This window comes from Heptranchias perlo, chromosome 3 (genome assembly GCF_035084215.1).
Source record: "Heptranchias perlo isolate sHepPer1 chromosome 3, sHepPer1.hap1, whole genome shotgun sequence".
In the NCBI taxonomy this organism is placed as follows: domain Eukaryota; kingdom Metazoa; phylum Chordata; class Chondrichthyes; order Hexanchiformes; family Hexanchidae; genus Heptranchias; species Heptranchias perlo.
In genome coordinates this window covers 57,315,184-57,340,901 of record NC_090327.1, presented here as the reverse complement: position 1 = coordinate 57,340,901, position 25,718 = coordinate 57,315,184, and the positions used below count along the sequence as shown (strand labels likewise).

Sequence of the window (25,718 nt, the reverse complement as noted above, 5' to 3'; positions counted from 1 at the left end):
GGTGTAAAAGAAATGACAGCCATCCGTGGCTAAGTAAAGAAATTAAGGATAGTATCCGACTAAAACAAGGACATATAAGGTAGCCAAACTTAGTGGGAGGATAGAAGATTGGGAAGTCTTCAAAAGACAGCAAAAAGTAACTAAAGGATTGATTAAGAAAGGGAAGATAGATTATGAAAATAAATTAGCAAAAAATATAAAAACAGAGAGCAAGAGTTTCTACAGTTATATAAAAAGAAAAAGGGTGGCTAAAGGCAAGCGTAGGTCCCTTAGAGGATGAGACCGGGAAATTAATGGTGGGAAACATGGAGATGGCAAAAATTCTGAACAAATATTTTGTTTCAGTCTTTACGGTAGAGGACACTAAGAACATCCCAACACTGGACAAACAGGGGGCTCTGGGGGGGGGGGGGGGAGGGGAGGAGGAGCTAAATACGATTAAAATCACTAAGGAATTGGTACTCAGTAAAATAATGGGACTCAAGGCGGATAAATCCCCTGGACCTGATGGCTTACATCCTAGGGTCTTGAGGGAAGTGGCAGTAGGGATTGTGGATACTTTGGTAATAATTTTCCAAAATTCTCTGGACTCGGCAAAGGTCCCGGCAGATTGGAAAACTGCTAATGTAACACCCTTATTTAAAAAGGGTAGTAGGCAGAAGGCTGGAAATTATAGACCAGTTAGCCTAACATCTGTGGTGGGTAAAATTTTGGAATCTATTATTAAGGAGACAGTAACAGAACATTTAGATAAACATAATTTAATAGGACAAAGTCAGCATGGCTTTATGAAGGGGAAGTCATGTCTGACAAATTTGCTTGAGTTCTTTGAGGACATAACGTACAGGGTGGATAAAGGGGAACCAATGGACGTAGTGTATTTAGACTTCCAGAAGGCATTCGACAAGGTGCCACATAAAAGATTATTGCTCAAGATAAAGAATCACTGGATTGGGGGTAATATTCTGGCATGGGTGGAGGATTGGTTATCTAACAGGAAGCAGAGAGTTGGGATAAATGGTTCATTCTCGGACTGGCAACCAGCAGCCAGTGGTGTTCCGCAGGGGTCAGTGCTGGGTCCCCAACTCTTTACAATCTATATTAATGATTTGGAGGAGGGGACCGAGTGTAACATATCAAAGTTTGCAGATGATACAAAGATGGGAGGGAAAGTAGAGAGTGAGGAGGACATAAAAAACCTACAAGGGGATATAGACAGGCTGGGTGAGTGGGCGGAGATTTGGCAGATGCAATACAATATTGGAAAAGGTGAGGTTATGCACTATGGCAGGAAAAATCAGAGAGCAAGTTATTATCTTAATGGCGAGAAACTGGAAAGTACTGCAGTACAAAGGGATCTGGGGGTCCTAGTGCAAGAAAATCAAAAAGTTAGTATGCAGGTGATCAAGAAGGCCAACGCAATGTTGGCTTTTATTGCTAGGGGGATAGAATATAAAAACAGGGAGGTATTGCTGCAGTTATATAAGGTATTGGTGAGACCGCACCTGGAATACTGCATACAGTTTTGGTGTCCACACTTAAAAAAAGACATACTTGCTCTCGAGGCAGTACAAAGAAGGTTCACTCGGCTAATCCCAGGGATGAGGGGGTGGACATATGAGGAGAGGTTGAGTAGATTGGGACTCTACTCATTGGAGTTCAGAAGAATGAGAGGCGATCTTATTGAAACATATAAGATTGTGAAGGGGCTTGATCGGGTGGATGCGGTAAGGATGTTCCCAAGGATGGGTGAAACTAGAACGAGGGGGGCATAATCTTAGAATAAGGGGGCTGCTCTTTCAAAACTGAGATGAGGAGAAACTTCTTCACTCAGAGGGTAGTAGGTCTGTGGAATTTGCTGCCCCAGGAAGCTGTGGAAGCTACATCATTAAATAAATTTAAAACCAAAATAGGCAGTTTCCTAGAAGTAAAGGGAATTAGGGGTTACGGGGAGCGGGCAGGAAATTGGACATGAAGCTGAGTTCGGATCGGTCAAGGCCCTGTGGGTGGCGGAGCGGGCCCAGGGGCTGAGTGGCCGGGTCCTCTTCCTACTTCTTGTGTTCTTTAGATTTGAGGTTAGGATCAGATCAGCCATGATCTTATTGAATGGCGGAGCAGGCTCGAGGGGCCGATTGGCCTACTCCTGCTCCTATTTCTTATGTTCGTATGAGACAACAATGACATGTTTATGCATATCATTATCCACCAGTTTATTCTCAGTTGAGCAATTTGAGCTGACTGTTGCTATACTGCTGTGCTATGAAGGCTGCTGCTCAGTGCACAAATGCAAATAAGCTTGTTTAATATCTATAGCAATGTCTGAGCTTATATAGTCACTGGGTCAAAATTCTGGAATTCCCTACCTAACACTATTACCAGAAGAACCTCTGATTCATAGAGAAGGCCCACTATTACCTTGTCAGGGCAATAAATGTAGCCTAGCCAGCATCATTCACATCCTGAATTTATGAAATTAAAAACTGCCCATGCTGCTCATTCTTTTTTTTTAAACAGTGAATTGGCAGGGCCATTTACTTATAAACAATAGTACCAACAGTGGTGTAGACATACTTTCCTGAAGTCTTGACAAATTACTGTTGCAGTACAAATTGCAGACAACAAAGTTGGGAGGATGGGAATGCTTTTGGCAGTTCCCATACTGCTGCTTGAATTGGAACAGGAGAACATTTACTACCTGATAGGCTTCCCAAGAGTCCAGCTGTAAATAGAATCCATGTGCCCATCAGGGTTCCACATTTTAACCTCAATGCATTCATTAACAGGAAGGGATGCCATTTCGTAAATTCACAGGTAGTTTCAGATGGCAGAAGTACGATCCTGCACATAAATGCCCATTATTCAGGGGCTTTCGGAGGCTTCCTCCTTCGTCCTCCTGACGAAGGAGGAAGCCTCCGAAAGCTTTTGATTTCAAATAAAACTGTTGGACTATAACCTGGTGTTGTAAGACTCCTTACATTTGTCCACCCCAGTCCATCACCGGCATCTGCATATCATTATTCAGGGAGCAATAATTATGCGACAGTCCACAGCATCTGCATCATTTAACAGTCCTGACAGAACAATTAGATGTCTGTTGAGAGACCAGGGCTACTCCTTGTAGCCATGGCATATGACCCCAAGTAGAACCCCCCACAGTAGCGGAGTGCAAATACAATGAAGGATCACAGGAATGCTGCTCCACAGACCATCCAAGATCATCATGGTCTGCTGTACGCTGCAAAAATTTGCCATCCATAGAGGAGTAACATCCAGGATTGGGAGCATGCCCATTGGAAGATGATGAGGGAGAGGAGCAGGCCAACATTAATGGAGATGTACCAGTAGGGAGATTGGAGCATCCTCTACTGTAGACAACTACTGCTAGTAACGGACAGATCCTGCTATTAAAGTATGCTCAGTCTATTCAAATGAAATGAAGGAGTTTGCACTGCAAAATTCAGAGGCCATCCTGTTACCTCCCCACCACAGGCAAATACATTTTGCTGAATGTAGAAAAGTAGGGCTAAGGTGTCTCCTGGAGAACTGAATCGTTAGCTGAGTAGTTCTACAGGCATGGAAGGTGGTCAAAAATCATACTGTGCATGTAAAATGAAGTACCTTTAGCCATGCAAAAAAAACAACTCATTTACCACCACAAATTTAGAAAACAAATGATCAGGTCACTAATGCCCGAAGTGCAATTTCTTGTTCTCAAAGACTATGCTAGTCATGACAAGATGGAGAGATATTTTCTAGCATTAATTCAATATCTCATGCCATGACAAAAGCATTTGATGCAGACAGCAGACTTAGTGGAAATTGCTGCCCAAATTCAAATTGCAACATGATGGTATACTGGGCAAAGTATGTCTGGACAGTACCATCTCCAAACTGTAAAATCTCCAGTGGAGTCAAGCAGAAATGGAATCTTGCATCAAGTCGCTTTATTCTCCTCTTTGCAGCAGTGATTGATGATGTCACAAAAGATATGAATGCATGTATATGCAAGTGTGTACAACTGGTAAGCTCAATTTGAGCAGACTGCATATTTCAACTTACGTGAGCGAGTTCATTTGTGAACTTCTGTTTGGCGACAACTGAACTTGAAGCTCGTGGCCAAGTGGACCTACAACTGTTCATGGATAGATCTGCAGCAGCAGCATCTAATTACAGAGTCTGCACTCAGTAATTAGTATATAAAGACATTTATTACCATTGATGATACCGAATGCCATCTCCCTGCAAAAAGTGTACTGTTGAATACTGCACACATTGACCAACGTGCTTGTTCTCATCAGAAGGGCCATCTGTTCCTTTACCAGACTGAAAGGACAGGTCTGGAATCAGCATGGTATCAGGCTAAATTAAGCTCAATTAATTACAATGACACCATTGTAATGTTGATTCTATAAAATTTGATCATACTTTGGCTGCCATGTCAAAGTCCTTACAAGTTTCACTTGCACCACTTTGGATCCAACATGTACATCAAGCAGTAGGACCACGTCACCAATTGTGATGTTCTGAAATGTGGAAAATCAAATATTTCTTAGATAATGCTACAAGAAGCTTAGCTAAGCTTAGCAAAACATTTTGCTTGAATGGATGACAAAGTTCCCAAGCATTACCCGAACAGTGAATTCATGGCTAGCAAGAAGCCACAAAGTGGGCAGAACAAAATGGATGTAATGAAGCACAACCCAAAGCTGTATGGCATTGACAAACATTGGGGAGATGCTGGCAGCAGACTAACCAGGATGGCATACGACTAAACACTAATGAACTTTGGAATGCTGTGCTGTCAACAGCAGCAAGAAAAGCCATTGCTGGTAGCATCAACAGCAAGTGCTGTAACAAATAAGTGACCAAGATAGGATGTTTTAATACATACACTGCAGAAAGAGCATACTCCATGGATTGGACTACACCATCAGATTAATAACTCTCGAGCAGTTTTTTTTTTATTCGTTCACACGATGTGGGCGTCGCTGGCAAGGCCGGCATTTATTGCCCATCCCTAATTGCCCTTGAGAAGGTGGTGGTGAGCGAGATTTTACAACTGAGTGGCTTGCTAGGCCATTTCAGTGGGTCTGGAGTCACATATAGGCCAGACTGGGTAAGGGCGGCAGGCTTCCTTCCCTAAAGGACATTAGTGAACCAGATGGGTTTTTACGACAATCCGGTAGTTTCATGGCCATCATTACTGATACTAGTATTTTAATTCCAGATTTTTATTTAATTAATTGAATTTAAATTCGCCAGCTGCCGTGGCGGGATTTGAACTCATGACTCTGGATTTTAGTCCAGGCCTCTGGATTACTAGCCCAGTAACATAACCACTATGCTATCGTACCCTATCTTGTGATAAAAGGATAACAGACCATAACCATCACTAATGATGCCAGTAAATAGTTTTATTCAGCAGACATTACAATTAGCTAAAAGAAATAGGGAAATCAACTTCACAACCGGTTATAATAAAAGGCTCAGCAAATATTGCACACCTTGGAGGAGGTGGAATTTAAACTGAGCCCAGGAAAACACAAAGGCAACAGTCATCCCAGTAAGATCACAAAGTGAATTGAACTTTAAAAATCTCAAGGCAAGCAAGCCAAAATTTCCAATTAAATGTTCAAATTGGTAATTGCCAACTTAAAAGGAGCTATGACTGAAAAGATAATGAGTGGAATCAGCTGTTGTTCGAACATTAATATATTTGAATATGCAATTAATAACTGAAAGTCCAATTCAAAGCAGTCTTCAGAAATTGAATTTTAAAATAATATTGTTGTGGATTCTAAAGAAAAAGGGCCAACACTACACGAGCATAAAAAGGTATCTGTGCATTTAAAAAGCATTGTAAAGATTTTATTGCAATTGGAAAGTGGCCCAAGTATGTCAGGTACCATCCAAGTTTAAATTCAATAGATTGCGTGTAAACAGCATTTTACATCTTTGTCAGATACAAGTAATGATCTTAATGCTAACATATGGCAGGTTTAAACAAAATCAGAAAACTGTTGACAGGTACTGAGTGAACTATTACTAGCTCGAAGTAGACTTAGATAAATTACAAATTTTTGGGAAGAACTCCTGCTAAGAAGCTATTTCAATCTAGAGAAGGAATGGTTAATCAGATCATGAAAAGACCATTCAGCTGAATTGATTTAGCCTCACCTTAAGCCAATTCTACAGGAATGCCAAGTCAAGAAGTTGGCAAGTTACAAGTTAAAGTATCTCCAGTGAAATGCAAGCTAAAGTGATCTAGAAATTGCATGAATATCATAACTGCTACTTGGAATTCAAAATATAAACTTTGGCATGAATGCAATTACTATAAGGGAAGAATGGGTATTCTATTTAATTCATTTCACAAAACATCTCAATAACAAAATAAATTATACAAAAAATAAATATTACAATTCTTCAGGAGAGGGCATTATTGCACAAACCAGACAGGATTCGCGAAGACATGGCAGTAGTGGTGCCAATATAATATGTAATGTAAGTTGGTCAGAAATTCAATACAAGTAACAACCATGACAAACCCTCAAACACCCTTGTGCATCCCCTTCATGCTCACGACACGTTTGCCTTACGCTGCCGACTGCACATATGTGATGCATGCCCTGTGGCTGCAGCACAGGTAGTGGCAGGTTGAGTGAGGCTGGCCATGAAAGAGATGCACAAGAGGGTGAGTATGAGATAGAGCCATGAGATTGTATGAGGATTGGGTTGAGTGGTAGTGGCGGGATGAGTACTGGCGAGGTGAGTAGGTGCAGGTAAGATGAGGATGAGGTTCGAGTGGGTATGAGGGGTGATGTGACAGAGTAGTGTTGGCAGTGCTGAAGGAGATGTGGGGTGGGGGCAGTGATGTGGCAGATGGAGTGTAGGGGAAAGAGTACGTGTACTCACTTTGGCTGACCTACTGAGGTCATTGGAGGGCCTCCTGCACTGTGTGCAGGTGGGCGATATGTTGGTTGCACTGGTGACCTCCTCTGCCACCTCGAGCCAGGCCTTCCTGGTGGCAGAGGCAGGCCGCTTCCTCCCGCCTGCCGGGAGGAAGATCTCTGTCCTCCCCCTCCTCCTCACCCCATGTATTGACTTCCCCCTGGACTGCTCCATGCTGTGATTTTTTCTATTTGTTGCAGCATCTGTCAGTGGAGGATTGCCCCTTTAAATAGAGCTCCTCCAGCTGACAGATCTTACTGCGCATGCGCAGCCCGCCCGACGCGCAGATCAGCAGTGGGGAACCCGGAGGAGCAGGTAAATGGATCGAATTAGTGGATTGGATGCTACAATCGCGCGGGAAGCTGACTAATTTCACCGGGCGCGTTACCCATGCGCCAGATAGCCCCCCCACCGAGAACCCGCAGCCCTGCTAACATCGGGCCCATTGTGTATGGCTCCATGGATGCCAGGTGACCTTCAGTACATCGCCCAGGGCTGTCACTCTATCGTGAACCTCGCCAATGTGTGTCAGCAGGATATTTAACTGTGGTGGGCATCACAACCAAGCCCGATTCCATCCTCACCCAACATCACACATGCACCTCCAATAAGGGTTGACAACTAGCAATCAGGAGTGCGAATCCTGGCTGATTTTTCCTTCTCTTACACAAACCACATGTAGAACTCCTACTATTGCCCCAGCTGGGATCAGTTCATTCATTACAGATCAGTATAGAACCTAGGATCCTCCTATTTGTGTGGCTCAGCTGATCACTGAATAAATTCAAAGGGTTATTGGACAAGCCTCTCCACCCATATTAGTCAAGAAAATTTAGTTTGTAATTTCTTAAACTTAATGGGATAAATTGCAGCTTTAAAAAAGTGAGAAGGTAGCTTGATGGAGACTACACCTGTTGCATCCCACTGTTGAAAAAAGCTTGCTTAGATAATGTGCCAGATCAGTCTTCAGTTATTGTGGTGAGCAAGGACTGGCATCTTTCCCAGACCAGGATACTGATCCCAGCATTACATCAAAAAGTTCAGGAATGGTTGGGGCAAGTGTCAATAATCATGTGAGAACAATAAGTGTTAGCAAGACTTTTAATAGGAGGATGAAAACACAAAGAATCCCTGGAAGAAACAGAATTTCTATCAGCTCCATGTTGCCACATAAATGATGACTCATCCTTTCAAAATTGTTTTATTTTCTCATAGGAACAGAGATTATGGGGTGATATGAAGAAGTGTTTAAAATTATGAAAGGATGGGACAGGGTGGATAGAACTGTTTCCATTAGTTGAGGGGCTTAGAACAAGGGGCCATAGACACAAGAGATTTTGAAGAGAGGGTAGGAGAAGAGTTGTGAGGCTGTGAATTCACTTCCAGGGTTAGTGGTTGAGGTAGGAACCGTCAACGGAATGTTGGCTTTTATTGCTAGGGGGATAGAATATAAAAACAGGGAGGTATTGCTGCAGTTATATAAGGTATTGGTGAGACCGCACCTGGAATACTGCATACAGTTTTGGTGTCCACACTTAAGAAAAGACATACTTGCTCTCGAGGCAGTACAAAGAAGGTTCACTCGGTTAATCCCGGGGATGAGGGGGATGACATATGAGGAGAGGTTGAGTAGATTGGGACTCTACTCATTGGAGTTCAGAAGAATGAGAGGCGATCTTATTGAAACATATAAGATTGTGAAGGGGCTTGATCGGGTGGATGCGGTAAGGATGTTCCCAAGGATGGGTGAAACTAGAACTAGGGGGCATAATCTTAGAATAAGGGGCTGCTCTTTCAAAACTGAGATGAGGAGAAACTTCTTCACTCAGAGGGTGGTAGGTCTGTGGAATTTGCTGCCCCAGGAAGCTGTGGAAGCTACATCATTAGATAAATTTAAAACAGAAATAGACAGTTTCCTAGAAGTAAAGGGAATTAGGGGTTATGGGGAGCGGGCAGGAAATTGGACATGAAGCTGAGTTCGGATCGGTCAATGCCCTGTGGGTGGCGGAGAGGGCCCAGGGACTGAGTGGCCGGGTCCTGCTCCTACTTCTTGTGTTCTTTAGATATGTGGTTGGCATCAGATCAGCCATGATCTTATTGAATGGCGGAGCAGGCTCGAGGGGCCGATTGGCCTACTCCTGCTCCTATTTCTTATGTTCTTATGTCAACATTCAATGTTAGATTGGATAGATGGATGAAGGAAAAGGGATGAAACAGGATGGGTAAGCATGATTAGGACTACTTGCTTGTGGAGGGTAAACACCAACACAGGCTGGCTGAGCCAAATGGCTTGTTCCCATGTTGTAACTTTTATGCAAAAGCAGAGGACAAATGCTACATTGTCAGATTCTGGAAATTTAACTTGCAAATTGTGGTCACTAAGTTTTAGCCTAATAAAGTGCAACAGATTTCAATTTCAGAACTTACTGATCTTTAAATAAGCAAATATGGATTGTACTCCAAGTGACACTGATAAGTGAAAACAGCCCAAAAATCTAATTAAGCTAAGTTTACACAAACTGCATAGCTTTGAGGACCAAAAATTACAGTTCTGATTCAAATTGTTCAAGTGCAACACTATGCAAAGTCCAATTCTGTACAGCTGCTATTTTTTAAATCTCAAAAACGACTGTAACAACTCATGCTGCAAAAATTTCAGCATATTACTTTTTCCAAAGATAGGTATTTGATCCAATACTTCATACAAACAAAAAAAAAGTTAAAAACTGCTTGCATAATATTGGGCCATATGATTTAAAAGATATAAAGTTTCAGATTAAGAGTCTGGAAACATGCCTCCAACAAGTGTCCTGGAACCATATTGCTTCTGATGTTCTAGGTAAGAATGGGGGGAAAAAGGTGACTCACAGAAGCATTCTCAGCCTAGTATTTAAGTAATTCTTTTCTTTGAGCTCTTCAAAGTGCAGATGTCTGTGCTGGGAATTGGACCACTTTTCTATTTTGGGGTACAGTATCTGCACCAAGCACTGCCAGATCATGTAGTTCAGACCTCAGACAGAATAGTGAGATTCTCTCTACTCTCATGTGCCTTAACGCTATCAGAAGAGCCCCTCTGCCCCACCACCACTACACTATGAATTTTCCCATTTCCCAAATTAGCCAAACTTATGACTTCTCTGAGTAAGATTGACAACTTATGCCTAATTATGGGCACCTTCGTATCTGTTGGCACTGGTCTAAAACAAAGTGACAAGGCGTTTACAGCAGTTCATTTCAAACAAACATTTTCCAATGTATTAATAAAAGGTATCAATTTGAATTTCATATCAGTTTCTTCTGCCATCATAGCAATCAATACTCACCCAGAGTGGCTGGAATCCAGTGAATGTGACCCAGCATCAAAAGTGGGCACTTTCCCCATAATAAACATAATGATTTCTGATCTTTGATAATCTGGAAGATTGCTCCCAAAGAAGCCTACAATAAAACAAAGTTCAGTTGTTTTCATATTCAATAATGCACAATGACTAATTCAGTTACCAGGCTGTGCAATAAAAAAAAATGTAAGCACAATCAAAACAGTAACACAAATGGAAGTTTACACAAGATAGAAAGACAGAAAGGCTAGCTTTTAAATAAGAGAAAACACCTGTAATTCAAAGGGTGAGAAGGTAGCAGTCAAAATAGGCATTAAATGCTTTAGGTTTGGGACTGGATTGCTCTTCAGTGTAAATGTACATAAATGATCTGGACTTGGGCACGGGGGTACAATATCTAATTTACAGATGGTGCAAAAGTAGAGGATGTGGTTAACGTGTAAAGGACTGGAAGCAACTTCAGGAGGACAGACGTGCTAATGGATAGCTACCAGATGAAATTTACCAAGGCTACTTTGACAGCACCTTCCTCCTCTGCAACCTCTACTACCAAGAAGAGCAGCAATGTCATGGGAACACCATCACCTCCAAGTCATAAATCATCCTGACTTGCACATATATCCCTATTTCTTCACCATCGCTGGGTCAACATCCTGGAAAATCCTACCTAGCACCAGAGAGGAAGCACCATCAGCACACGGCCTTGCTAGAGTCACCCGCATCGAAAGAATAACCAAAAACATCAATGGAGGGGGGAGGGGGGCAGGAGGAAATTTTCCTGTCCCTACCGGCGCTTCAAAACGGGAGCACTGACTTACCGCTGAATTCCCACCTGTTCCAATTTTTGGCTGGACATTGATCTAGGCAGCCAGAGCTCTGACTGGAAGTAGGGAGAGCCTCATTAATAAATTCAAACCAGAGTCAGGCGATGTAGGTACGAATCCTGACACATTAGTCTCTGTCCGCATTGCTACTGCCAGTGCCTTCTCTTGCCCTTAAAGCATGGAGGATACAAGTCAAGAGGCAGCTATTTCCAGAAATATTTAAAGGGATCATCAGCTGCTCTTAGGTAAACCGCTGTAAAGTTTTGGGAAAATTTTGCTTGTATTACATTGTGCCTTTTTTTGCTACTTAGATTATTTCAAAGTGCTTGTTGCAGTAGAACATTCTGAATTCTTAAGGGACTTCTGGCATTGCAAGGTTTTCTTCATGGGGTCCTTCTAGGAAAATGGAGCTGGAGGAGCAGCAGCAGGAGGAGGAAGGAGCAAACAGCTGCAGTTGGAAGGAGAGCAAAATAGAAGGAAATGTGTTCGTTGGGATCCTTACCTTCCTAACACAATTATACCTAGGATCACACATCTGCAATTCTCTGAACAGTGGATACGGAGGCCGTGCTTCTCTAGGGAGGTTGTCAGAGTTGTGTAACCTCCTGCAACAAGATCTACAATTAACATCCACAGCTAGAACAGCACTCCTGAAAGGAGACCTCAGCTGCAATGTCCATTGAGGTGACCACACATAGTTGACTGCACAGTATCAATGCCATGTGCCAGAACCCCACATATGTTGGTAATGGACTCAAACGGAATTAGGCCATTCAGCCCCTCCAGCCTATTCCACTATTCTATTAAGTCAAAGCTTATTTGTACCCCAACTTCCATTTACCTGCCTTTGCTCTTTACCTCTTGATATCCATATCTAATAAAAATCTACCATCCAGTCTTGAAAATTTAAATTGACCCAGCACCCACAAACTTTTGGAGGAAGCGAATTCCAGATTTTCACTACCCTTTGTGAAAAAGTGCTTCCTGATTTCACTCCTAAATGGCCTACATCTAAATTGATTATGCCCATTGTTCTAGATTCCCCCACAAAAGGAAATAGATACTCTGTATCTACACTAGTGAATCTCTATCATTTTAAAACACCTCAATTAGATCACCCCTCAACCATCGAGACTCGAGAATACAAACCTGTCCTCATACTTTAACCCTTTATACCCTGGTATCATTCTGGTGAATTTGCTCCGTACCCCCTCCAAGGCTAATATATCTTTTCTGAGGTGTGGTGCCCAAAACTGAATACAGTACTCCATATGGGGTGTGACCAAGGTTCTCTATAACTGAAGCACAACTTCCTCACTTTTGTATTCCAACCCCCTTGAGATAAAGGCCAACATTCCATTAGTGTTTTAGATTACTTTTTGTAGCTATGCATTAGCTTTTAATAATGTGTATGTGAGCACCCAAATCCCTTTGCTCCTCCACAGTTCCTAGTCTTTCACCATTAAGAAAATATTCCGAAATTCCCCACTGTGAGCGCCATCTGCCATAGTTTTGCCCACTTAGTCTATCTATGTCCCTTTGTAACTTCCTGCTCCCATCCACACAACTTACTGTGCCTCTTAAGCATCATTTTGCAAAAATGGATCAACAACTCTCAATTTCTTCATCCAGGTCATTGATATATATGCTGGAAAGCTGAGGCCCCAGTACAGATCCCCAGGAAAGATCACCTGTCACATCCCACAACCAAGAGGACGTTCCCTTTATCCCTACTCTGTCTCCTACCTCCCAACTAAGTAACGACCCATGTCACAAGGTTACCTTCAATTCTGTGCGCTTTTGTTTTTGCTATTAATCTGATATGTATCAAATGCCTTCTGGAAGTCCATATAGACAACATCTATAGACACTACCCGATCCAACATGCCAGTGAGTTCTTCAAAAAATTCAACCAGAATAGTCAGATATGACCTACCCTTCAAAAATTCACGTTGGCTCTCTGATTAGCTCATACTTGTTCAAGTGCTCAGTCACACTACCCCGATAAGAGTCCAATAACCTCCTCACACTCTCCAATATGACACCGAAAGCTCTCTACCACTGGGGTTTTCCTCGTCTCATGTTGTAGATTAATTGCTATGATTAGTCAACAACTCCATTATCATTCTATCATGCGACTACCAGGATGGTAGAAGGGAAACTAGATGGACTATGGTCTTTTGTCATCTAGCAACTCCTATGTTGCAGAAGCTCCCTAACATGCAATCCAATACATTCAGCAATTGCTAGTGCACAAAAAGCAACTTTTCAAAAAAAAATTTTTCTTTTTTAAAATAAAAGGCTGGGCTCCTAAAGTCTACATCTCTGTCCTCTTCGGCACAGCTATATCGCAAGCTCGCCCTCCAGTGAGTCGTTTCCTGGACCACCTGTACCCACTCACTTGTGCTTGGTGAATCACTCAGTGCAGACCCTTCTAACTAACAATCTATGTCATGGGGGATGCCGATTTCTGCACTGGTGCTTGGAAGGATAAGAATGAGTGATGGGGAAAACCTCCAGAAGATGCACCATCAGCCTGTGTGGCTGCAATGCCCGAGTCATCTGAAAGACCTAAACAAAAAAAAAGGGGGAACAGGAATAAGGATTAGCACATAGTGACAAGGGTACGCAGGAGATGTGTGACACCAGTAGTGAGAGAGTGAGTTAGGTAGAAAGAGAAAAGGAAGGAAAAATGTAGTAACACTCTGCTGTGCTTGGCCTCCAGCCTTGCCATCTCCAATGCTGCATGCCCTCTCTCTACCAATAATGTTGATAGCAAGCTCTTCTATTGGTGTTTTGTGTCTGTAGAGTCGCAGGACTTACTCCAGTTCTGGTAGTCCCCCTTCTGCTGTGTGCCAGTTTCTTCGGAAGAGTGGAAATGACAGGAAGCAGCAGCAAGTTTGATCAAGAGGCAAGATCAGTTGTAAGGGCTGTAGCAGGGTTTGAGCATGTGAGTGCAAGGAGAAAGGAAGTGCAGTGAAGTCTTTCCTGCTGACTTGAGACCCATGGGAAGGGAAGGATTGATAACACTGTGGCTAAAATAGAGTCTTAAAGCTGTGCGGAGAGTATGAAGTGTGAACGAGAGTCTTACTGTGGCAGATCATTACATTTTTTCCTGCACTGCAGCTAGGTCATGAAGCCAATCACGGTGGCATTGACATTTTTGTCTTGGCCGTCGTTGCCCATCGGAAGAGAAGACCTCCTTCTTGTTGCTCACTTGGTCAATTAGCTCCTGCACTGCTGCATCAGAGAACCTGGTCGAAGTCATCTTGCCTGTTGCTTCACAATTTTGTTGTCCGCTTTCCACCACTGTAAAAAGCACCGCCCCTTTAAGGTGCTAGACAATGCCTTTAAGTAGCTTGCGCCCTACTGGATTTCCTGCCCTCCCCATCAATGGAGCTGTTTACAGGGAGCACGTTTCACACTGCCAGCTTGCTGATTTAACTTAAATACGGCTCACCGTGAAAATGGGTTTGGCCGCTCGGCAATTCTCTCAGGTGGGCGGCCCACTCCATTTGCACTCAAAATGAAAATCACCTTCTACCAATTTAGCATCAATGTAAACTGGTTTAGAACAGATCAGTGAGTCAGGTCAGCAATCAGACTTTGAGTGTGCTAAAGCAAGGTTTAGGTGACTACCTCTGGTAAATAATCTCACACCATTTGGACCCCCTGGGAACTTTATAAATCTACTTTCGTTGTCTTTTTTATTACAAGAATAACTATTTCCTGTCAGCTGCAATCTCATAACAATAAAAGTAAACTGTCCAGGGTTTAGGACTCTGCACAAACACCTAAGTATGTACAATGCTCTTTGTTGCTGAGCTCAGTACAATCAGCAGTATAACTTCTGGGCTTGGAGGATCCATAACACACAATAAGGATACCAGTCTGAGAGGGCAGCATTAAATTATTCTTATGCTAGCACTGACTACTTTCACTGCAGGTTTTATAACGAACAGACCTCTTTAATAGGCGGTTTTTCCTGCAGAGATTCTCTCTCCTCCAAACGCACGCAAGTATATACAAATTGGGCTTTCAGTTAATGTGGTGGACTAACTGAACTTCACAGGCATTCAATACTTAGCGTCACTAGGGCAACAACACTGAATCACAGAATAATTTTGGAACACCATTCTCTGGCACACAGTACTGTAAGTTACTGCTACCTCATATCCTTCACAGTAGTTACCTACATTAAAACCAGCTGTATACATTTTGTACTTGCTTTTGAAAATTTCACAGGATACGGTCAGCATTTTAAGCAACAAAAATAGATCTTTTATTCTACCGTTTCAGGAATAAAAGATTGAAACACAACAGATGATCCACAGAACTTCCAAACCAGCAGGATCACTTTTCAAAAAAATTGCATATACTGACAAATGTTGCTTTTTTCTTTTTTTTAAAAAAAAAAGGGGGTTGAAGGATAGAAAGTGGAGTCTTTTTTATTGTTAACTCAGACAAAATATGCAGTAAGGAGCACTAAATTTGGTGTTTATTGCTCATTTAAAAACCCAGGTTTCAATGGGTATTTTTCAGGTTCTATCCTTTAAATGCCAACAACAAAAGAACATCAGGGGCAAGAACAATAAGGTCTATATTGAGCTAGTACAGTATGAAGTCAAGTACAATGTAATTTGTCTGTACACTTCAGGTTTAAATTAAACATTCTCTAGCTGTATTAAATAGTTTATTCACAAAATAACCCATAATAAATTTAAAGGAATTTTCAGATAATGTTACAGTGGGAAAAAAAATGGAAGAAGAGTGTCAACTGGACAATTTTTAATTTTTAAACTCTTGTTCAATGCACAGGGTGGTGGTGGTGGGGGGAGGGGGTAGGAAGAAGGGAAGAGAAGAGAATCATGTACAGTGCAAACATTAGGTTATCAGAAGAGAAAATACTCAGCTCTACTTGATACCATGGTTAACCGGAAACCAGTCTGTAAAATGAGTTCCAACTCAGTGCTGCATAAGTTTGAACTCTCCTCAAATCTTCCAGATGATTCACCCTTGAAAGAATTTGGATCTCGAGATACACATGGGGCTCTATTTTAGCACCCGTGATTGGGTGCGTTCCTGGCGGGGGGGCTACGAAAATCGGGGATTCCAGGGGCGGGTCCAGAGCCCGGCTCCAACCCGCCCCATTTCCGGGTTCCCCACTGACGCGCTCACATGCGAGCACAGCCCCCGCATGTGGGACTCCCGCTGGCAGTTAAAGCCGGCGGGGTGCCACTTAAGGTATTTATTTTGGTATTTCAGGTCGTTTACAGGCTTGATTAACGTGATATTTTACAAACAACTGGGACTGTTTCCCGTACTGGGGGAAACACTCCCAGTTCAAATAGACGTGTTGCAACCATCAGCCTGTGGCAGCTGCAAAGAACCGTTGGGGGGAGTGGCGGGGGGGGGGGGGGGGAAAGAGACAGACCCTCACTCATTGCAGGAGGCCACTCTGTCACTTTGGACAAAGTTTGGCCTCCACCACCCTCCTCCTAACAACAAAATTCACCAACTTGCACACTTACCCCGGTGTCCAGACACATGTACCTACCTTGCGGACTCCCTCAGATGCACATCTTCCGGATGGGGGCCGCCGTAGCTGCAGTCATGACCTCCTCAGAGGGCGAACAGCATCACCAGCCTCGCCGGCCACGCTGTCTACCTCTGACACGTGGAGCTCCGCAACACAGTGCTGTGACACATCCACCTGCACAGCAGGAGGGAGGGCTACCGCAGAGAGAGATGCGTTGCAGAGGGCACTACCCTCGCCACAGGGTCCACAGACCGAGGCTCAGCTTCCTGGACCTCTCTGAGCAGCAGTGAACATGGAGGCTCAGAGTCACTCGACATGTAGTCGTGGACATCTGCAGCCTCCTTCGTGCCGAGCTGCTCCCAGCTGGCCCGAGCACCATCTTCTTACCTGTCGCTGTCAAAGTCACCACTGCCCTCAACAACTTCTCCTCCGCATCCTTCCAGGGTGCCACCGGGGACATCGACAACGTCTCTCAGTCGTCTGCACAAAAGAGCCCTGCAAATCCACCTACACCCACTCTGCAGTGACACAATGGGTGGCATCAGGTGTGGGTCTTCATTGTGATCCTCAGGAAAGGGCATTATTGCACAAACCAGACAAGATTCGCAAAGACGTGGCAGTAGTGGTGCCAATATAATATGTAATGTGAGTTGGTCAGAAATTAAATAGAAGTAAAAACCATGACAAACCCTCAAACACCCTTGTGCATCCCCCTTCATGCTCACGACATGTTTGCCTTACGCTGCCTACTGCACATATGATACATGCCCTGTGGCTGCAGCACAGGTAGCGGCAGGTTGGGTGAGGCTGACCGTGAAAGAGGTGCATGAGAGGGTGAGTATGAGATAGAGCCATGAGATTGCATGAGTATTGGGTTGAGTGGTAGTGGCGGGATGAGTACTGGCGAGGTGAGTAAGTGCAGGTAAGATGAGGATGAGGTTTGAGTGGGTGTGAGGAGTGATGTGACAGAGTAGTGTCGGCAGTGCAGAAGGAGATGTGGGGTGGGGGTGGTGATGTGGCAGACGGAATGTAGGGGAATGAGTAAGTGTACTCACTTTGGCTGACCTACTTAGGTCATTGCAGCGCCTCCTGCACTGTCTGCAGGTGGGCGATATGTTGGTGGTGCAGGTGACCTCCTCTGCCACCTCGAGCCAGGCCTTCTTGGTGGCAGAGGCAGGCCGCTTCCTCCCGCCCGCCGGGGGGGGGGGGGGGGGGGAAGATCTGTCCTCCCCCTCTTCCTCACCCCATCCAATGATACCTGGAGTGAGGCATCATTAAACCTGGGAGCAGCCTTTCCCCTGGGCTGCTCCATGCTGTAATTTTTCCTATTTCTTGCAGCATCAGTCAGTGGAGGACTGCCCCTTTAAATAGAGCTCCTCCAGCTGACAGACCTTACTGTGCATGCGCAGTCCGCCTGCCGCGCAGATCAGCAGCGGGGAACCCGGAACAAGAAGTAAATGGATCCAATCAGCCTGCGATTGCGCGCGGGACAGACTGATTTCACCAAAACAATCGCACCCCCCGCCACCATGGTAATAACGGGCCCATGATCTCAGGATCTGACTTCCAGCACGAAAACCAGGGAGAATTCAAGTCTGGGTACTTCCTCGTTGCTGCCCACACTCTGCAGGTATTTTGCCCCACTCCCAGTGGAAGTTATGGCAGCAGAGCAGAAGCAGCTTCAAGTAAATTCCTGGCCCAAGTTTTTTTTCCAGGACAGAATTGATTTTTTAAATCAAGGGACCAACCAGAAAATCTCAGAATTTATGTTGGAAATTGGTTAAAAAGCAACTTTAATGATCCCAACACATCAGTATGAAGTTACTTACCAGCAACAACTGTTTGGGGTTTCACTATCAGAGTCTGGAGTTAGAACATTTCCCCAATATTCTTCCAAACAGAAAATCAGCAGGCAGCAACAGTTTGGTCTGGTCTTATCTCGCACTCCCCTCAAATTATCACATTAGGAAAAACACATACCTTTACACAGCCCTGATTATCCTGTTAATACCAGGCAAATCAGTCTATGCAATACTAGCATAACACAACAGTGGTTATAGGTCTGCTACGGGGGTGGTGGTGGTGGGAGTAGTATCACCACTAACTACTACACTGCAAGTGACAGATTTAGCACAGCACTGAAGTGTATTTGATTAATGCAATTTTTTCTATAGTGCACCAGTAACAATATCCTAAAGTGAGTCTGATAACAAAATGGTTTCTCACAAATGGCTAGAAAATGCTAGACGTAATAAATTTGGATCCTGTGGGAGTTGCCCCATGACATCATCAGCATCATAAAGTTTGCCCGGCTCTCAATTCTTATAATTTAGTTCACAGCAAGCACCAAGACACTCACTAATTATGTAGTGCAGATGTGAGTACAAGCGAGCAGGCTGAAATTTTGTTGAGTGACCTCATACTGGCGTCAGTCCCAGCAAGAGCCAGGGAAAACTAGGGAGCCAGTTAGAAATCGTGCCACAATAGTTATAATTAAGAAACTTAAATATTGTGTTGAAATTTAAGTAAATCAAAAGTATACTTAATTAGCTGACTACAAAATCATTTTTCAAAACATAGCACAAATAATGTAAATGTTCAGTACCTACCATTGAATGTCTCAATTCTACTTAACTAAAATAGAAATGCATCTTCCTTGCTATCAGTATCTTTGCAAAATAAAATGAGACTTAAATTAAGGTGATGCAACCAGGAATTTAACAGATTACTAAAACTGTCAAATAAATGTGCAACTTCACAACCTACATAAAGTGGCATGGGAGTTTTAGTATAAAGTCACTAAACTAGAAGGACTTAGATTTCATATTAAATGCAGTCTCTATTTTGATTTATCCAGTTAACATGCATAGAGAGGGCCCAAATTAATGTAATCTGAAATGACTTACACAAATTTCATACTTCAGAATCTTGTACTCACCAATAGTCTGGATAATTGTATCCTGAACTACTTTCTCATCGTTGTTTGTTGATAAAGCACCAGTAGAACTATGTCTGTTGGACAACTCAAAATCAACACTGAGGCGTAAGTGCTTCAACAATGTGTTAAACACCTCCAAAACAGTCGGACCTATTTAAAAAAAGAAACTCTCAAAATTAGAACACACTAATATTTGGTGGTAACTGTGTAAAGTTGTTTGGGGGGGGGGGGGGGGGGGGAAAGAGAGAGGAGGAATGAAAAGGTAATTCAATATTGATCATACATATAATAACCAAGCACAGTCTGAAATTAGTCAAACAGCAACTAAATTTTGGGCTCAAAGCACTTGCAATTATATCAAAAGCTGCAAAATTGATTTTAATAAGCATTACTAAAATAAGGAAATGCAGATCCAACAGACTTAGAAATGGATTACAGACCTTACATAACTATTTACTTCCTTTGCCAGAGAACAATCAAAGGAATGCTGTTGAAGGTAAAAGGATTGGCCAGGTGAGCAGAAAAGTGGCAAATGGAATTCAATCCGGAGAAGTGTGAGGTAATGCATTTGGGGAGGGCAAACAAGGCAAGGGAATACACAATAAATGGGAGGATACCGAGAGGTGTAGAGGAACAAAGGCACTTTGGAGTGCATGACCACAGATCCCTGAAGGTAGCTGGACAGGTAGATAAGATGGTTAAGACGACAAACAGGATACTTTCCTTTATTAGTCAAAGCATAGAATAGAAGAGCAGGGAAGTTATGCTAGAACTGTATAAAACACTAGTTAGACCACAGCTTAAGTACTGCGTACAGTTCTGGTCACCACATTACAGGAAGGACGTGATTGCACTAGAGAGGGTTCAGAGATTTATGAGGATGTTGCCAGGACTGGAGAATTTCAGTTATGAGGAAAGATTGGATAGGCTGGGGTTGTTTTCTTTGGAACAGAGGAGGCTGAGGGGTGATTTAATTGAGGTGTATAAAATTATGAGGGGCCTAGATAGAGTGGTCAGGAAGGACCTATTTCCCTTAGCAGGGAGGTCAATAACCAGGGGACATAGATTTAAAGTAATTGGTAGAAGGATTAGACGGGAGCTGAGGAGAAATGTTTTCACCCAGAGGGTGGTAGGGGTCTGGAACTCGCTACCTGAAAGGGTGGTAGAGGCAGAAACCCTCATCATATTTAAAAAGTGCTTGGATGTGCACTTGATGTGCCATAACTTACAAGGCTACGGACCAAGTGCTGGAAAGTGGGATTAGGCTGGGTAGCTCTATTTCGACCGGCACGGACATGGACCGAATGGCCTCCTTCTGTGCTGTAAATTTTCTATGCTGCTAAAGCTAATATAGAGACGTTTTGCTCACTTTATGGAACCTGGGGTAACCCTGCGCAATAGCAATCCTCTTCTTTCTTTCATTGTATGAAAATAGGAGCACAGCTGAATTCTAGCACAGATGTCAGATAGCCAGTGAATAAAGGCAATGTGACACACATGGAAACAGCTGGGCAAAATGAGCAATGGAAACAATGAACAGGTGGGATAAAAACATCTTTTAAAAAAAATGTTCCTAAGGACAAGCACACAAGGATGCTGGAGGTATGGAGTTACTGGCTAATGTTGAGCCGTAATTGATAATACAAGGCTCCTTACTTGTTAGGTGATTTGACTGCTGATTGTCTCTCCTCTCCCCAGGGGCAATTGGCCCGCACTCTACATTTCATTCAGGGCTACATCTGAAATCAGGAAGTGTGTCATGTGGGGGAATTAAGGCCACAAATCTGACCATTACATGTGTGAACAACAAATACAACTAGAAAAATAAATCCTCTGTACTAAATGGAAACAGTCAAAGACTGTCATACTAGCATTCGTTTATTTTTTCTAAAAGTCAGTTCTGCTTACCAATAGAACCTTTTGCTGCTATAGCAACAGTCTCTAAAAGGACCTGTACAATGCCTGCTCGGACCCTTGGAGAATCCTTATTGTGAGTGTCCAGATGTCGAAGAATCTGCTGAATCACGTGATGAGAATGCTGAGCCTGTAATATTAGATTTTGTATTGTAAACAAGTTCAGACAGAAGTATGCATTTAAGGGGAAGCTAGATAAACACACGAGGGAGAAAGGAATAGAAAGATATACTGATAGGGTTAGATGAAGAGGGGCGTGAGGAGGATCGCGTGGAGCATAAATGCCGGCATAGACCACTTGGGACGAAGGGCCTGTTTTTGTGCAGTGGACTCAATGTAATTCTATGTAACTGTATTTCATATGCAATACAGAGGCACAGGTGAAAACAGTTTCATGCAAATGAAGAAAATGAAAGCGCAATCTAGTTTAAAATGAAAGAAACAGAAAACAATTTCAAGTTCACTGGACCAGACACTCGAGAATACAAGGTCTTACACTACAGTAACTGCAGATATATATATATATATATATATATATATATATATATACACACACACACATACACATACACACACACTACTGAAAAACAGTCAAGACACAAGCTTTGTTAACAGAAAAAAACATGGGTTTGAGAATGTGCAGAATATGGATACTGAACTTTTATGAAATAATGAATTGTGATTTATTTGATATCATTTATAATTGGTTTAAGTGACTTTAGGAAAAACCATGAGAAGTTGTGGGAGGGGAAATTATATTGAATTACTCAAATTTTAGATTTCAACATTTGTAAGCTCGAAACATTTTAGGGGTCAGAAAATTTTTCACGGAGGGACAATTTTATGAGAGAGGGAATTTCACCCACCAGGAGTGGATAGCGGGGATTTGGACATGTGCCTCCTGATTCGCCCTCCTGTCAGGCAAGATTCCCCACCAGAAGCACAATTTAGTAAAACTCATAAATGTCTGATACATATGCTTTTGAGATTGCAGCAATACATTAGATAAACAGCAGTATAATATTGAATCACCATCCCTAAAGTATCTCCTTTAACACTTGTATTTCCTAATTTAAACATGAAACATCTTTATTCAGATGCAGTTCAGTCACAAAAATAGAGCGTCAGACTATAATCAAGCATTTATATGATTGATGATCGTGCAAGAATACTTTGCTTTTAAAACTTTTAATATAGAGAAGCAAGCAACACATTAAACATTATAAGGCTGCATGCTTCTTTCATACTTGCAGAATTGGCAGTCAAACCTTGTGAACCCACCTGTATAGAATACATTGTAATTTTAAAGCAGGAAACAGCAAATGCATTTGGGTCCCAGAGCTGATGGTTGTCTAAATGTCTACAAATGTAAGAAGACTCAATTAGCAGCCAATTAAGATACATTTCTGTAAGAAACTAATAACCCTACCTTGTTATAACATGTATAATCCATTCAGCATAAAGAAGCACAAATTAGAAGATCACATTTTAGTATGGATAATTTATCTAATTATTGGTCCCATTTAAATCACATCCTTTAATACCTCCATGCTAACTTTTTTTTTGAGGCAGAAGGGAAAAAAGGACTTTAACAGTACTGCCAAATCCAACACCACAAATCAATGCAATAAAGAACAAAGTATACTTCATTAATATATTTAGATCATGGACCACTTCCACTGGAAGCTGTTCTGCAATGGGTCACGTCTGCTGGTGCTCTGAATTCACCAAAGTTTCCTTACAAAACACTAAAGCAAACTCCATTTCTGGCCTTGGATCTTTCTTAATGTTGGTGAAAGTCCATAGAAGCCAGCAAAATATGCAGCTTTGTGGTCGCAAGTGTAATAATCCTTCAAGTGGTGTTATCTAAAAATATTTACTTCTTGCCATTTTAAAAATAATTCATATTATTCAACACTTCTAACAGTGCGTTAACAGATGCACTGATTTTTATTAGAAAATTATAGGTACATATACACGCAAAAATGTGTGTGGGGTGGGGGGGACGACGACTCTGCAGCAGTTCAAGACAGATCCTGCAGTCTGAGTATGTGCAGTGTGCACAATTTCAAAGGATGCATCAGCAATGCTCAATCCCCCCCAACTACTCCCATTTGGCTCTTCAGTTTCTAGTAGTACAAATTTTAAAACGTTATTCTTATACCCGAGCTGAACATCAGTGAGGTGAGTTGATGCCTCCTCTCATCACTGATTGGGAGGAGGCTAATAGGTGGTAATGGCCAGGTCAGAATTAACCTTTTTTTTTGGCTAGGACACGCCTAGGCAATCTTCCACATTATCAGGTAGATGCCAGTGTCATAGATTACTGGAACAGTGAGGCTGGGGAGCAGGTCTTTAATACTTCAGCCAGGATATCCTCATGGTCTATAGCCTTTGCTGTGTTTAGTGCATTCAGCCACTTCTTAATGTCATGTGGAGTGAACCAAATTGCCTGGATACGGATATCTGTGATGGTGGGGACCTCGGGAGTAGGATTATCCCCATTGCACTTTTGACGGAGGACATTTGCAAACTCTTCAGCCTCATCTCTAGCACTTAGATGCTGGGCTCCACCATGGTTGAAGATGGGGATGTTCATGGAGCCTCCTCCTGTTAGTTGCCTGGTTGTTCATCACCATTGATTTATAAGGCAATAACTCACCCATTTATTCCTATCTATATTTTAAAAAATAAAGAACAGTTCATATCTATGTTGTTTACATTTTGAATACACAAGGAAACGCACATCATGGGCCAATTCTTTTCAACTATCCACAACCCCCGATTCCTCGAGATAGCATCCTGTCCACTAATACTGCAGAACTTCACTTGACTACAGACATTCTGAAAGTAAACAAATGGTAGCCACCATCACAAGACCATGTATCAAAGATATACCCATTTGAGTTGAAAATGTATCATATTATCATCATCTGGGACTTGGTATTTCATCATTACTTTCCTTTCTCAAAAAGGTGTATGCAGGCTAGACTGGATTGCAAACAGTTACATCCGTGCCAGATTGATAAATTTTACAACAGACCATAAATAAGATTTGTGATTGAATCCAAAAGGTTCAGTCAAGTTACAGGAGTTAATTAAAATATTTCCACTTAAAAAATCTTTAAGCCCTCAACAGGGCTGGGACCAATATCCTTGCAGGGAGGTTAACTAATGCTGAGGGGAGGAACACCAGGATGAAGCATTAGAGGGGAGAAACGAGGTACACAGGAGGACTAGGAAAGAAAACAGTATTAGAATAAAGAGTAGTTCAGAAATAGGAGGGATCAGACAGGGGGGAAATGCGAGGAAGGGTTTGGAGTGCATGTGAATAAATGCAGAGTGTGGTAAATAAGGTTGGTGAGCTGCAGGCACAAATTGCCACATGGCAATGATATAGTGGCACTAACGGAGACCTGGTTCAAACAAGGGGAAGATTGGGAATGTAATATTCCTGGTTACAAGGCATTCAGGAAAGATAAACGAAAAAAAAAGGGGGTGGCAGTATTGACGAAAGATACTGTTACAGTATACTGGAAAGGGATGACATTCTTGAGGATTCAAAGAATGAATCCATTTGGTTAGAATTAAAGAATAAAGGAGCTCTTACTATCAGCATGGATTTGTTAAAAGGAAAATCGTGCGACTAACTTGACTGAATTCACTGGTGAAGTAACAGAGTGTTGATGAGGGTAATGCGGTTATGTGTATATGGCCTTTCAAAAGGCATTTCATAAAAGTACCACATAATAGACTAGTTAGCATAATTAAAGCCCATGGAATTAAAGGGTCAGTGGCAGCATGGACACAAAATTGGCTAAGGGACAGAAAGCAGAGTAGTGGTGAATGGTTGTTTATCAGATTGGAGGGAAGTATACAGTGGTGTTTCCCCAGGGGTCAGTATTAGGACCACTGCTCTTTTTGATATATATTAATAACCTGGACATAAGTATAATTTCAAAGTTTGCAGATGACACAAAACTCAAATGTAGTAAACAGAGGATTAGTAACAGACTTTAGGAGGACACAGGCAGATCGGTGAAATGGACAGACACAAGGCAGTTGAAATTTAACGAAGTGTTGAGTGCTGCATTTTGGTAGTAAGAATGAGGAGAGACAATATGAAATAAATGGTACAATTTTAAAGGGGGTGCAGGAACAGAGACTCCTGTGGGTACACATACACAAACCTTTGAAGGTCGCTGGACAAGAAG

General features: G+C 42.4%; 1 protein-coding gene across 8 annotated transcripts in view; it reads right to left on the bottom strand.

Moving 5' to 3' along the window:
• efr3a (EFR3 homolog A (S. cerevisiae)) overlaps positions 1–25,718 on the bottom strand; it is a 222,738-nt gene that overhangs the window by 73,054 nt on the left and 123,966 nt on the right. For all 8 annotated transcript variants that reach the window (XM_067979759.1, XM_067979758.1, XM_067979757.1 and 5 more), the window contains 4 exons: positions 22,786–22,864; positions 21,499–21,634; positions 19,591–19,740; positions 10,275–10,389 (listed from right to left, as the gene is read on the bottom strand). In XM_067979759.1, the coding sequence (XP_067835860.1) occupies positions 10,275–10,389; positions 19,591–19,740; positions 21,499–21,634; positions 22,786–22,864 (480 nt within the window). The remainder of the gene's footprint in view (positions 1–10,274; positions 10,390–19,590; positions 19,741–21,498; positions 21,635–22,785; positions 22,865–25,718) is intronic.